Source organism: Myxine glutinosa, chromosome 5 (genome assembly GCF_964187855.1).
Source record: "Myxine glutinosa chromosome 5, kmMyxGlut1.1, whole genome shotgun sequence".
Classification (NCBI taxonomy): Eukaryota; Metazoa; Chordata; class Myxini; order Myxiniformes; family Myxinidae; genus Myxine; species Myxine glutinosa.
The window spans coordinates 211,021,307-211,036,596 of NC_136265.1; the positions used below are offsets into that span (position 1 = coordinate 211,021,307).

Consider the following 15,290-nt stretch of genomic DNA (forward strand, 5'->3'; position numbering starts at 1 on the left):
CACGAAATTAAAAACACTTTACAGCCACGAAACACGAAATTAAAAACACCTCACAGCCACAAAACACGAAATTAAAAACACCTCACAGCCACAAAACACGAAATTAAAAACACCTCACAGCCACAAAACACGAAATTAAAAACACTTTACAGCCACGAAACACGAAATTAAAAACACTTTACAGCCACGAAACACGAAATTAAAAACACTTTACAGCCACGAAACACGAAATTAAAAACACCTCACAGCCACAAAACACGAAATTAAAAACACTTTACAGCCACGAAACACGAAATTAAAAACACTTTACAGCCACGAAACACGAAATTAAAAACACCTCACAGCCACGTGATTTAAAAACACCTCACAGCCACGAAATTAAAAACATCTCACAGCCACGTGATTTAAAAACACCTCACCACCACGTCATTTTACACCTCACCACCACATAATGCAAAATACCTCACCACCATGTGATTCAAAAACACCACCGTGTTATTAAAAACACTTCTCAACCACGGAAATAAAAGTTTCAGGGAGTAGTTCAGTGACAACAAGACTGCCCAGATATGTAGATATATAGATAAATAAACCTGAAAATCGCAGAGCCAGAATTATTTTTTGATCTGGGAAGCCCATGCGAGGTTTCTTCTTCTTCAGCCTCTCACAACCCTGGGTGAATATGCGATCTTTTTTTTAAAAGTTCGAATTTTGCCAAATCTGTTTTATTCGTTTGTTAATATACCTCAGCCATTGACAAATCTGGAACTAAGTCTTTATAAGTTCATCAAATACTGACACCGCGAATGACATTCGCTGAGCTAAATGTTGATATCTCTTCTGAGGTAAAAAAAAAAAAAAAAAAAAAACAGTTTTAAAGGATTATACGTATCAAACGATACATTTTATGAAACTGGGAAACCTAATACACACTTTGGTGGTTTTAAAATGACAGAATATGTCTTTCTTAAAATTTTTTAAAATGAACATTGAAGACGACGCTGCTATAAAAAATACACCGCTCTAACGCATAACAACGAGTTTAAACTACATTTACAACAAATATGAAAACTATTTTAATATCACAATGTTAAATATAGAATATATAGAAGATAATGTTTTTAAAAATGAGCCTATCTTCCAATGGTAAAAAAAATCCTTCAAAAAATTCCTGGATCGGGAATAATATCCTGAGCTTCACCAAAAACGAATCAATTCTTCCTTATCCCAAGAGCAATCATCCCACCAACTTTCATCCAAATCTGTTCAGAACTTTTCCAGATATCTTGTTCACAAACACACGAACACACACACACACACGGACACGAGTGAATGCATTACTCCCTGGCGGGAGTAACCAGAGTGAAAACGGAGTACTCCCTTTCAGCGTGCGTCATTGCCGAGCCCCCTTCGGTGCCCGGCAATGACGATATGCAGCGCCTGGAGATGGCATAGGAAAGGTGCGGTGTACAATAACGCCAAAGATCACAAAGTAAGAAATTGAAGGCTGTCAGATAAGTGCTTGGCTCTTGGGATTTGAATTTGGCTCTTGCCCATTAGAATCTATCAGAAAAAAATATTCGACTCAAAATCTGGATTATTCTTTGCTGGTGTGAAAGGGTCTTGAAAGTGTGTCTTAAAAGGTCTTAAAAGCGACGAGTGTCCAAGACCGAAGCTTTAAAATTCCTCCTTTAACACTACACCCTCAGTGATGCTGTTTTGAAATTTTTTGGAAAGATATATCTATTTCTTTTGCACCCTCCTCCTCTTCCCCAAGCAATCAATTGTTTGAAGAAAAATAAAATAAAAAGTAAAATGTTTTTTTTTAAACTGTTGACCGAGCGTTATTGTCTGCTAGCTATGGATAAGTGGTGAGGATGACCCTTGAACTTACATTGCAATAATTTTGTTGCTTTTCTTTGCACTTGAAAGTAACACCAATTTTCTTTGCAGCTTCACCTGGACGGCTTCTCGAATTGACCGACACATCATGACGCTGTTATCAGGCCAAATTGTGGAGAAGTTTGACTTTGAGTTTCGTACACTCTATGCACAATCGAAGCCCGCAAGCACAACAACCGCCCTCCCTATGCTCAACCACTCTTTGACTAATAAAGGGGAGAACAACGGACCGAAGGCATCATATGGACACAGGGAGAATGGAACCAGACCCAAAGCTGCAAACCTAGCTATACGAGTAACAAATCCATTATATGCATTGGTGAAGCAAGGAATGAGGAAAGAGACTTTGGAAAGAAAAGACAGCGCACCTCTAAGTGATGCTGGTGCCAATAAAACGGTGGAGCGACAGATTACGACTCCACCAGCAAAGACCCAAAGTATCGAGGGCAGAAATCCCTTGAGCCCGCAACTGGTCGAGACGGACGGTAGAAGTAACAGACAAGGTGCCAAGCCCTTTGGTGTGCCCAAAGTCCCAGACGATGTGATGAAGCACAAGAGGGAAACCTGCTTCAACTTTGAGGATGGCAAGGAGGTGCCATGTGAGAGCAAATTGGCGATGAGTGCAATCACAGATACGACAGCGACTAAGCGTCGGGCCAACACGCTCGGAAAGGACTTTTTAGAAAATACTAAAACCATGTCAAAGTCAACATTCCAACTGAACGACGAGTCTCTGCAAGACGGAATGAATTCTGCAGAACCATCGGTCTCTGAAAACAGTGAAAACAAGCCACATGAGAAGGTAAATGGTGGTGAGAAAAAGAAAGGGCTAGCCCGCATTTTTAGTTTGTTCAGAAGAAAGAACAAAGAAAAGTTCGAAACTTATGGCAATTCGACATTTTTCACTTCAAAAATTGTGTAAGGTAAAGATATTTCATTCGGCTTCTTAATTTGGAAAAATGTAAGTGTTCAGAAAGCCTATACACTGGGAGTTTGCTAATGACTGCAATTTTTACACTCTACCAATTGTTTTGATTCAAATAATGAACATCAAGTTGTACAATGCATTATGGAGAAACTTATTGAAACGAGTTGTCACTTTTGTCAAGTGTTGGAAAACATGCATGAAATAAGGGTTGAGGTTTATAAACGACATGTTTCGGAACCGATTTCTTATTCCGTCAAATTGGAAGACTCGGGTTGTTAAAGTGATGTGCCGATGTTGATAGAGTAGTACGAATTGAGGATATATTTTGCATTCATACCAACTGACAGTGAAACCATCGAGGCAAACCATACGAGTTGATGTTGTTGGCGAACACCTGTTGGACTGAAATTCAATTCCGAATTCAGTCAGATAGAGCCCTTGCATGTTCTGGTAGGAATTTGGAGTTTGTCCAGGAAGGCGTCGATAGCTCGCCTAACCTTAGCGAAGGGCTCCAGCGTCCACGAAAGGAATGCCGTGAAAGACGAGACACTCAGTTTAACGTCCATCTGTGGGACGGCACACACAACAACTCCTCATCTGCCTGCGAATCACCAGTGTGAGGGTAGAGATCCCAGCTGACATTCAAACCCAGGGTAGACAGCTCAGAAGTGAGTGTGCATACCTCCAGATTATCCCATCAGCTATCATACAAGTTATTAATGACTGCAAATTTCCAATTTGGTGAATGGTATTTTGGTTACCTAAGATAGGTGGCCATAAATAATGGATCATTTTCATGAACACTGTATATGAGCAAATATTATTATATTGCAATAGTGAGAGAAGCCTGCAATTTTTTTTCCAAGAGTGTTATATATAATTGTATGCAGCCTGTGGCTGCTGGTTGCATTATTGCTAGGAGCATGGCAGTGCTCCCTGTTCCCAGTAATCCTGTAGTCATTTGGCCGACCCGGAAGGATGACAGGCTGAGTAGGCTGAGTCATCCCACCTGATGTTATTTAACGGCATGACAGGGGCTCAAACTCATGATGCAAAGATCTTAAGCCAGCCACCTTAACCGTTAAGCCAACACCCGGCTTTTTGAAGAGTGTTGTTGAAGTTACAGTAATAGTTGAGGTTACAGAGATACGTGAAGAAGGTATAATTTTTAAGTATTGAAGATAAAAGTTGCATTGTCATGATTTAGTCACTGAACAGGCTCAAAAGTTGCTGAGCTTCTAATGAGATAAGCTCGGTTGCAATTTGTATGGAACTTCATACGATGTTTGCACAATTAAAGTAACAAAGTGTAAAACATGAGGCATGTTGCATTATTTCTGCTTGTTTGTTTTTATTTCTTTTAACAGTTCCCCATGATATTGCACAAAGATTTCGGGCAAAACCAGACAATAATTTTGAAGCATTAGATACTTTTTAAAATAATGAATCTTGTTACTTGTTAATGTATCTAACGTTTTAAAACATGCATTTTAACCCTGATGTATTTCTGAAAAAAAAAGTTTTTTATTTTATTAAATGTCATGTTTTAAAATATCCAACCTTGTAATGTGCATTGCATTCAGATGACATCACATGGTACTATGGAGGCTCCAAAACGAAACCTACAAACCTCAAAATCACATTGGACTTTCCGATAAAATTAGCTGCAGAATTCCCGTGGACTTGTTTAACTGAAACCTAGTAATCTCAATTAATTGATGTCTTTATGATAACTCTCACTTTCATTTCCATTGGGCTTATACTCAGCTCAATGTAGGAAATCAAAATGAGTTACCTTTCACAAATCTTCACTCCCACCATGTTTTCTGTATCCTTGCAGATTACAGTAAACCCATAAATATCGCAGAGTTACGTTCCTGGAAAATGCTGCGATATTTAAAAGCAATTTCCTGTGGGAATAAGGGGGTTATGTTCCTGGGCTTCGAGAAAATATAGAAAGGTTGGCAGCAACCAAAAATAAACACCACAATTGGAATAAACATGTAAAACAAACATTGATTGGCTTTTTTTTTTTTAAGTCTTGTGCTGTGTTGATCAAAACCTGCGTTTGTACAAATTGTTTGTTTTTTTAAAGCTTGATCAAAACCCAGATTTCAAAATCAAAACCTGCTGTGTTGATCAAAAAAAAAAATCAATACCCACGATATTCAAACCTGTGATATTTAAGGGTTCACTGTATTCAAATGGCTCTGCAACATTTCGTAGAAAAAACTTTTGTTTTTGTTTGATAGGGCTCCGATTATGGGGAGAGGCTTAACACGGTTTGCCCATCACTCACGTCTAATCTGTCACTTCAGTCTTATTTTTGTTTCTGTTCTATCATAAGTTTACCCACTATGCTGGCTAGTGAAGCTTTTAAGAAAGTCCGTGCATTGACCCTAAATATCTAATAGGGATTTCGATCCACCTGCAACCTTAGATGCAGAAGTCACAGCCCCAAAGAGAGCAGCAGCATTTCATTAACTCCAGCAATTCAAACCTCTCCTTCTCTTTCTACACACAACCCATACATTTCTTGTCTATTCCTTGCCCCATCTAATGCAATAGATATAAACTTGCTGAAGAGCTACATTCTCCACTTGGCCAACTAGAATTGCACTCGGTAGAGCGCGTACGTCCTCAAGGCTGAACAGTTTGTGTTTTGTATCCCAATGATAGGCCAGATCTGGATATGCTTGTTGTTGTCACACACCCAATTCATCCACCATGTTTTGTCATAATCCGACGACAACTTTTTGAAATATCATGCTATAGATAGTTTTTGGCCCCATCTCTCAATGCTGAAGAATCACTTCAAAATAAAAAAAGTTCTCGTATCATGATCCGGATCTTCACCGAAATTCAATCATTTCGTCCTCGTCACACACCCAACCTGTCCATTAATTTGAAATATCTTGTCCACAGATAGACAGACAGACAGACAGACTGACAAACAGGCATGAATGCATAACCTCCATCCACCTTCAGTCGTGGAGGTAACTATGCTGTCCTCATTCTTTCCTTCTTGATCAATCACAATGATCTCAGGAAAGGTATTATAATGAATACTGGATTTAATATCTGTTATACAGAGATGCAATTGTATAAATCTTACGAATATCGTACTACTCAATTAAACTGATACATCTTGGGATGCTAAATAATTGCCTCGTCAGATTCCAGCCTATTACAAGTGTAAATATGAAAACAGATCAAGTTGTTTTGATGTTGACATTCCTCCTTCTTTATCATTCAATGCTGTATGTGCTTCACGACAATAAATGTATTGCTTGGACTTCAAACAAGTTTAGTGTCTTTGGCATGGTCTGACTTTGAAACTTTTTGCAACTTGCATTTGGCCTCACTTTTGGCCTAACTGGTTTATTTCTGGCAAGCCAGCAACACTTTGCATTTTAAGGTCTGCTGTTTACTGTTCTTCCTCAGGCAACTGCTTTTTCTCTTAGAAATGCTTTAAGCACATTCTTGCTTTCTAGTTTCTAAGGAATCTTTATAATCGCTTATAATTGTAAAGATTTGTGATGGCAGGCCAGCTTTGGAATACTGGTCTCCAATGTGTGCTGGAGCTTATGCTTAATTCAAAGCTTGTAATTGGGTCTAAGGCTCTGGGCATCATCAGTACTTGATATTGAGGATCAATGTGCACAGACTTTGCCCACAACAAACACCAATGCCTTCTCAGCTTTTTGCTGCTTATAGTCTGTGCCACTCATTCAGCACTGTTTAATATCGACCCCACTTCCTGTTGCACATATTTGTTGATGTGCTTGGTTTCTTGTCTGCCTCTTGTCTAGAAGGCTGATCTCCAATTATTAAGTTCTCTGGTTTTATTGGTGGGCCTCCTGTTTTTGTTCAGTTCAGTTATGCCTGTCTTTAATCTCTCAATTATTATGCGTTTTTAACCGGTCAATACCATGTTCACTTGTTTTCCATCTCCCTTAAAGGGATTCCCTATTTACAGTGATTTAATTTATTATTATACTACCTTTAGAAAGGCTGTGAGCACATCCTGAATTTCAGTCCTGACAAAGCTCGAGTCCCAGGAGCTCATTAGGCTCATTCAATGGCAATGTGACGGCTAAATCCAGATGCTGCCAGGACATCATCTGACGAGCAGTTGCCAATCCTGAAGCCCATGCAGCTTCCTGTTACATGCTGGGCTTTCAAATTCTAAATTAAAAGCATGCCTTCTCTGCTTGGTATTATTTATACTAAAGCTTCATGATAGTTTCTTACTTCTTGGATACACATGGCTCTTATTACTTTGGCAAGGAATCATTCACCTGCTGCTCCTTCTGCCACCAAGTTAGTTGACAATCCTCTTTCTTATTACCTCTCAAAAAGGAAAGGAGGGTATTCCAAAAATTTGTGGACGGATTCAGGCAAAATTTGGTGGAGAGTTTGGGTATGTGACAAGGATGAAAATGATAGATTTTAGTGAAGATCCGGTTCCGGATACTACAATTTCTTAAGTGATTCATCATCATCGAGTGATGGGGCTAAAAACGATACATAACACGATGTCTCAAAATGTTATGGATGGATTCGGATGAAACTTGGTGGACAGATCTGGTGTGTGACAAGGACAAATTCATTCAATTTTGGTGAAGATCTGAATCCTGATATGAGAATTTTTTTTAAATCATTTAAGTGATTCTTCACTATTGAGAGATAGGGCCAAAAACGATTACACTATAGCATGATATTTTAAAATGTTGTGGACAATTATGTATCGTAAAATTGTAGGTGAATTGGTTAGGTGACAATGACCAGCCGATTCGATTTCGGTTCAGGTCCCGATCCAGATCCGGCCTATCGGTGGGATACACAAAACGTAAGCTGTTCAGCCTGGCGGAGGTTTGCTCTCTACCGAATGACGTTCTAGTTTGCCCAAACAAAGTCCAGCCTTAACAAGGTCCTTCTCTCTACCTCTCCTTCCTACCCCAGCTATGTAAATGGAATGGGAGACTTTCAGGTCCGAGGTGGAGCATTAATTCCATCTTTGGTCTATGGACATGGCAAATTTTGCAATCAGCCTCTGTCATACAGTCATTCCCATTCTCCGATCTATTTTGAAGCAACGTGGCAGAAAAGTTCAGAAACACTCAACTATTGTTGTTATCAAAAGAAATTATAGAGGGAAAATTTAGGCAACAAAAAAAAACAAGATGCCAGCTTCAAGTAAATACCTTATTTGTTGCTGTAATTTTGAAATAGCTTATCCCTGACAAACTTTTCACATATATTCACCCAATGGATGATCATGATAATGGATAATGAAATAATTAAGGGATATTATATATTAGTGAAGTACCAGGTTCAAATAAAATTTTTCCCCATCCATGAATTTTACATTTCCCAACTTGTATCTCTACTCAAATATGTCACCTTCTTTGTCGTAAACTTTTAACTTGCAAAAGCATGAATTCTTTGCACATACTGCACCGGTATAGTTAGAGTTATCTGGAGATGACTTTTTAAGTCCATGTGATGACAATGAATAGTCTATAATTGCCAAATGACATTTCTATGGGACATTTAGAAGCAATATAATAATTTAGCATTTTTAGGAATAAGATTAGTCCATTATTTTTTTTCCTTTCCTTACACATTTACGTTTCTCTCCTTCCAGCACCAAGTCGATGCTGGCAGGAGAAGATCCCTGCACTTCGGCCTTGAGAATCGGCATGACATGTGGGAAAAGAACGATGGTCCCCCATTTCCCTGGCAGATGAAACCCTTATCAGAAGTCCTGGACCACTCTGGGCCCGAGTCCAGTAATTCTAAACAAACAATGCAGGCGGGCTATAAGAGTTGTGATCGAACATACAAAGATATAGATAAACTGTCTGCTCCAAGAATATCGAGAACACTGGAAAATGCAAGAAGACAGTATGGGAGGTTGCGTGACAGCAAACCGCCGATCGCCCAATATAACAAAAATGAAGTGCGACTTTCAGGACCAGGAACTTTGAAAGAAAGGAAGGAAGAGAATTTGTCAGCTAAAGGCAAACGAGGTGAGATATCACAATATGGTCAGACGAGGTTGCAAAGAAAACTGGAAAGGCATAAAAGTTTATTTTCGACAATGACAAATCCAACACAGGAAAGAGAACACAGTGGCAGCAAAATAAGACCTGCCTCAAATCCTGATGTGCCGATCAAAAGAACGAAGCATTATTTTGATAAGAAATTGAGTGACCTAAACATAAAAGATATAGTGTCTCGACGCAAAGAACAGCTTTTCATAGCAACTGGGGGGACATGCAAATAAGGAACGGAGATCAATAAGAGGTTGATAAACCCATCATCATGTCACGGTTTGGGATTTCTCTTGATTGCAACAAAGATAGATGGACACTTACTGCATGCGCAACAATGTATCATGGTGTAGGGTAGTTGTGATTCGTGTGCTAATTATACAAAGGAAGAGCAGAAAACAAACCAAAGAAGAAGGCCTCTTAACGCACCGGCCCATCCTTTATGGCTAGTAAAAAAAAAGAACTTTCTTGTGAGTGTTTAGAAACTTATTTTACTTGAATTTATCACTGGTAGAGGAACTTGTTTTTAATGTGCCAGCTTTAAATACCTGGGGGCAGTAAGTTAAAATTATCCAGAGATTGTTTGCATTAAGTAGGCACGCACGACTCAGGTTTTTTTTTTTTTGCACTATAGTTTTACTTGTGGCTCATTGTGTCACTTTGTTTGACTGGATGGATAAGATGGTGATATAAGATGACGTTCGGCATATTTGGTTGAACTAGTAAATACCTGTTCCCTTTGGGAATCTGACTCGGTGGAAAAAGAAGCCGAGCTGTGCAACGAAGCAATTATTTGTGATATTTGGGGTTTTCTTGAAGAACTTTTTTTGCACTTCCATTTTAAACTCTGGATTGGAGATTGGCCCAGCCATATTTTTTCTATGATTTTCAGACGTACGCAGATGAACACAAAGCATTGCCTTCATCTATTGTATAATCTGTCTGTGCGTTCGGCTGTCTCCCATTTCTGTCGGCCATTTCCGGTGATGCATTTGAAAAGCTGCCAATGCAGGCAAAGCTCAACATTCAACCAGAAGAGGAGAATAATACCAAATAAGATACATTTTAAACATATAAATACAACATGGAATCAGTTTGTTTAACAGTACATTATGATATGACCCTAGGATTATCATAAAGTGGAACAAACCATGTCAGCGTTGTTAATAACAATAGCCTATAATGAAAGTCTTTGAACAAAGGTTGCAATTTCAAAGCGATCTTTGAATTAAAGAAAAGTCTACATTTTTTTTATTTAAAAAGACCTGAAAATAACGTTGAATAATAAACTTCAATTTAATCGTTGGTTGATTCGATGACATAATTCATGAGAGATGGAGCATCTGCTCTGAGTCGAGGATGGCGTTCCAAACCCCGGCCAAACCATTAGTTAAATCAAAGCCTTTTAAAATTGTGAGTGTGAGTGTGAGTGTGAGAGAGAGAGAGAGAGAGAGAGAGAGAGAGAGAGAAAGAGAAAAAGAAAAAGAAAAAGAAAAAGAAAATGGGGGAAGAGAGGGAGCAGGGATTAATTCCTGGTATTCCAAATGGATAGATTAACTTAAGCGTTTCCTATCACTAGCGGCAGATACTCGTACTTATGCTCGTTAGAAATAATATTACTTGGAAATGTCATGTCGACTAAAAGTGAATGTATATTTCATGTTATACGGTGAAATGAATGATTAAGTATATTCACCTTGTGTGGGGAGGGGTTGGGGGAAAGGTGGGGGCTGAGAAGGGGTGGGTTGGTTTTGATAAAATCACAGCAGGAAAATGGAAAAGAATATGGCTTTCAGATGATATGTGACACACACACACACACACACACACACACACACACACACACACACACACACACACACACACACACACACACACACACACACACACACACAGACACACACAGGTTAAGAATGAGTTGCCTATATCATGTACAACACTTTGACACCATGTTTTTTTATGTGCAGTGCTTGCTAAGGTTCAGTACTGCAGGTTAACACAATGGTCCATCACCTTATAGCTGTTCAACACACTGTTTTATGAATGTTATTCAAAACACATCTGGCTAATTATAAAATCTTAATCTAGCTTTCATACTACCTTATGGAATCAGAATTTAGGCTAAATCATTCCAGAAAAATCTCCATGCTTACAGTGTTGGAAATGTGTGTTCCGGCTGTGTTACATTTCATTTGACAGATAGCTTCACAAAGTACTTGAAATGCACGAAATGGGTAAGTTACAAGTTTTTGGATAACCTTAAGCAGATGGAGTACACAATCAATAAGGAGGCAGCACAGATGCAAACTAGACCAGCACTCGGTAGAGTGCATACCTCCTCCAGGCTGAACGGTTTACATTTTGTATCCCACTGATAGGCCGCAAATCTGCATCTGGACCTGAAAATAATAACCATTCCTTTCATGGCTTGAGGTGTATAGGAGCTGCCAAGGCAGTTGCATTGGCGAAAGGGTACAATCCTGGACGGGTCGCCACTCCGATGCAGGATACTCGAATGGCCTATTACCCCAGTAAGCTGGAACCCATTTTGACGACCTCGGAAGGATGACAGGCTGAGTCAACCCCACCAACGACAGGGGCTCGAGCTCAAGACCCTGAGACATCAATGTCCAAGCAGCTATTTTTGTGATTGTGATGACCCAGCGTGCTTGTGAGGAACCTTATTGGGTTGACAGTCCGCCAGATCTTCCTCAATTGAGATGACTGAACCCATAATGCTCAAATGAAGGAGCATTACAAAGATAGACTATTTCAAGGACTGCCATTCACGCCAATTCGCAGCATTTTGTTTTGTGAAAGATAGCAGTCTGTTTTAAGTCTCGATCTGGAAATGATTAGACACAGGTTTGACAAATGGAATATGTCCTTCAATCATATCAATCTCATCACAGTCTCACGCGATTGCTCTGGAAGGATGGTCAAACAAACCCACCTATTTCCTGGGCTATCCACTGGAACTTCTGGGCCTCAACATCAGCCATGACCTCTCCTGGGTCGACCACACAGGAAAGCTGGCCTTCAAAGTCAGCTGACTGGGCATCCTCAGTTGATCTAAATCTTTCCTTGGAAAAGCAGAGCTACTCGGAATTTACAAGACCTTTGGCCGTAGCTCAATGGAGTACTGCTCTCCGCTGTGGGTTGGCACTCCAGCATCACATCACTTCTGGATTATGTGGCATCTAATGCTCTCGAAGTTATTTGAATCTTCGGTGATGAGGCTGAAGCACAAGGTCTGTTGCTCTCACATCACAGGCAGGTTGGCCATCTCTGTTTTCTACTACATATTCTCCGAGAACCCTTTGCTCTTTCATTCCTGCAACCCTCCATATCGACTCCAAGATGTAGCATTTTTCCAGTAACTCCCCCCTGGTTAAACTACCAAAGTCCAGGCTGTCTGCACACCTCAATTCTCCCGTCCATGTAACCACTTTCCAGAGGCTGTTCTGTCTCACTGTACAAACTGTCATCCTGGTGATTCACAGGCGATGCGATTCATCGATGTGTGCGTCATCCCTCAGATGGACGTTAAACTGGGCCTTCCATCTGCCAGCGTTAGTTTGTGGATGTTAAAGATCCCATGGTATTATTCGCGATGAGTAGGTGATCCATAACCAGCCAAACTCTAAATTGCTGCCCTGGCTTCCTGTGTCGGAATGGCAATCCATCCAGGATTGTAACCCATGGTAGAAACTGCTTTGGCAGCACCGACGCTCTGTGTAGAGCATAGTACATGATGATGATTGTGCCCCTAAATCAGTAGAAAGGGAAAATGACTTCACAGACGACAAAATGGTGAAACGTAAGTGATGCCTCCCTGAGGCCAAATCCAATGAGGATGACTGTACTTTGTTTGCGAGATGGGCTGTGCCGAGTCATTCTGCCTGTCTGACACGTGGAATGATTGTCCCGATGCAAAGATGGGAGACGGATTGAGACAGGTCAGTCTTTCTAGCGCTCACCAGACTGGTCAGTCTGTCTTTGGTCATTCAAAAAAACTCTGGAGATGGCGAAGAAGAGGAAGAGGATTTCACTGGAGGGTTTACCACTAACAGCATTGCAGTTATCCATAGGCGACTGATGAAGAACTCGCATCTCATTACTTATTAATTATTATCCCGTGCACAAGAAGTGAAAAGCGAGGTTAAGCAATTGGTTCATGTCCATCCGTCCATCTGTCTTATCAGTTTATGATTGAGGAACAACTTATTTGAATTGAATGTTATATTTTGAACACGAATCGGAATATCGCACCTTAAGTTTAAAACAAAAAAAACGTCAGTCAAAGAACATTGAAAAACATTCCAAACAGGAAAACTTCTGTTTTTGAGGATGTTATAAAGAACACAAACAACAGGTACGAAGACCTAATATAACATATTAAATAGTTTGGGTAATGCAATAGAAACAGGGTAAAACGGTGGTAAATCCTGGAATTAATTCATTAATATGTCTTTAAACCTCTTTAAACATTTATGTAAATTTAATTGTATACTTGAACACTACAGAACACAAATCGCGTTCGTAATATTTCCAAGAACCAAGCTATATATATATATACACTACCGGTCAAAAGTTTTTGAACACCTCAGTTTTCCAGTTTTTATTGAAATTTACGCAGTTTAATGTCTCAATGTTCTCTGAAATTAAGCACAGAACAAATAAACAATTGGAGATAAAAAATAAATAATCGAATAATTTTGTTCAACAAAACTTAATTTAAATTTTTGACTCAGCAAAGTCGCCACCTTTTGCAGATATAACCGCCGAACACACCTGTGGCATTCTTTCTACAATGGAAATCAAATATTGTTCGGGATGTTCTTCCCAACACTGTTGCAGAAGTTCCCACAAATGTGTTGCACTTGTAGGTTGCTTTGCTTTCACCCTTCTGTCCAGTTCATCCCAAACCAGCTCGATGGGGTTTAAGTCTGGAGACTGTGCTGGCCATTCCATGATTTGAAGCCTACCGTCTTGTTCTTTTCCTCGAAGGTAGTTTTGACATAGCCTAGAGGTGTGTTTAGGGTCATTATCTTGCTGTAGGATGAACCCCTGACCAACTCGGCGTATACCAGAGGGTATTGCATGGCGCTGCAAAATGCTGTAGTACCCCTTTTGGTTCAGGGTGCCAGTCACTCTGTGCATGTCGCCAAATCTGGATCAAGCAAAAGAGCCCCAGACCATCACGCTTCCTCCTCCATGTTTGACAGTTGGTGTCACACACTGAGGAATCATCCTTTCGCCTACTCGACGGCGTACAAAAACCCTGCGTGATGAACCAAAGATTTTAAATTTTGATTCGTAGGTCCATAATACCTTCTTCCAGTCTTCAGTAGTCCGCTGGCGGTGGATGCTTCATGGCCCAGGCAAGCCTCTTTTTCTTATTTTGCCACCTTAACAATGGCTTTCTTACTGCCACTCGACCTGTCAAACCTGCAGCTTGAAGTCGTCTCTTCACAGTTGAAACTGAGACTTGCTTGCTTCGACCAGTGTTAAGCTGTGCTTGAAACTTTTGTCCTGTGAGCCGCCTATCACGCAAGCTGTTGACTCAGAAACTTGTCTTCTGATTCTGTTATGTCTTTGGGTCTGCCAGACCTCTTCCTGTCAGTGTTTCCTCCAGTTTCCAATATACTACTTCCTGCAGTGCAATATTGTCCAAATAATGCTTCAGAGGGTGTAATAACAGTCTATTCCAATACTGCTTTTATACAGACAGGGGGTTTGTAATCAAGTAATCAGCAGAGGTTGGGACACCTGGAGGAATTGTTTCCATCAACTTTCAAGGCTTAATTTACTTACATTGCTGCAGAACAGCTGTAAGTTCTTAACCCATTACTTGTTCCCAGAAGAAGGCCTTTTTTTACAATATAACTGTGCAATTTACATTATTTTCCCGTTTTTGCTAACCAAAACTTTTTTTAACCTCGTGCAGTCTACTGCTTACCTTTGTACCACTTCAGGTTATTCACTGGACATTAAGCTGCGTAAATTTCAATAAAAACTGGAAAAATTGATGCGTTCTAAATCTTTTGACCGGTAGTGTATATATATATATATATATATATATATATATATATATATATATATATATATATATATATATATATACATATATATATATATATATATTTATATATATATATCGAGATAAGGCTTTAGAGGGCATGGCATGTGTATCGGGATCGGGGTGAATAAGAGGCCGCCAATTTGGCAATGTAAGAGCGTCTATGGTGATCAATAAAGCCTCCATCAATTAAACGGAGTCTTATTACAGTGTATAAGGGTGGTGTATAAGCACTAAACTTCCGAATTTTTGAACGATCTTTAAAATCATTATTTAATTAAAATTGAAGTACTGTACTATACTGTGCAGGGTATCGTGT

General features: G+C 39.7%; 1 protein-coding gene across 3 annotated transcripts in view; it reads left to right on the forward strand.

Annotated features, from left to right (window-relative positions):
- The window catches only part of LOC137426432 (protein FAM83E-like), a 79,872-nt gene that overhangs the window by 61,575 nt on the left and 3,007 nt on the right, over positions 1-15,290 (forward strand). For 2 of the 3 annotated variants that reach the window (XM_068114968.2, XM_078779437.1), the window contains 2 exons: positions 1,954-2,704; positions 8,481-8,865. In XM_068114968.2, the coding sequence (XP_067971069.2) occupies positions 1,954-2,704; positions 8,481-8,865 (1,136 nt within the window). The remainder of the gene's footprint in view (positions 1-1,953; positions 2,705-8,480; positions 8,866-15,290) is intronic. The other variant, XM_068114970.2, reaches the window with a different exon arrangement.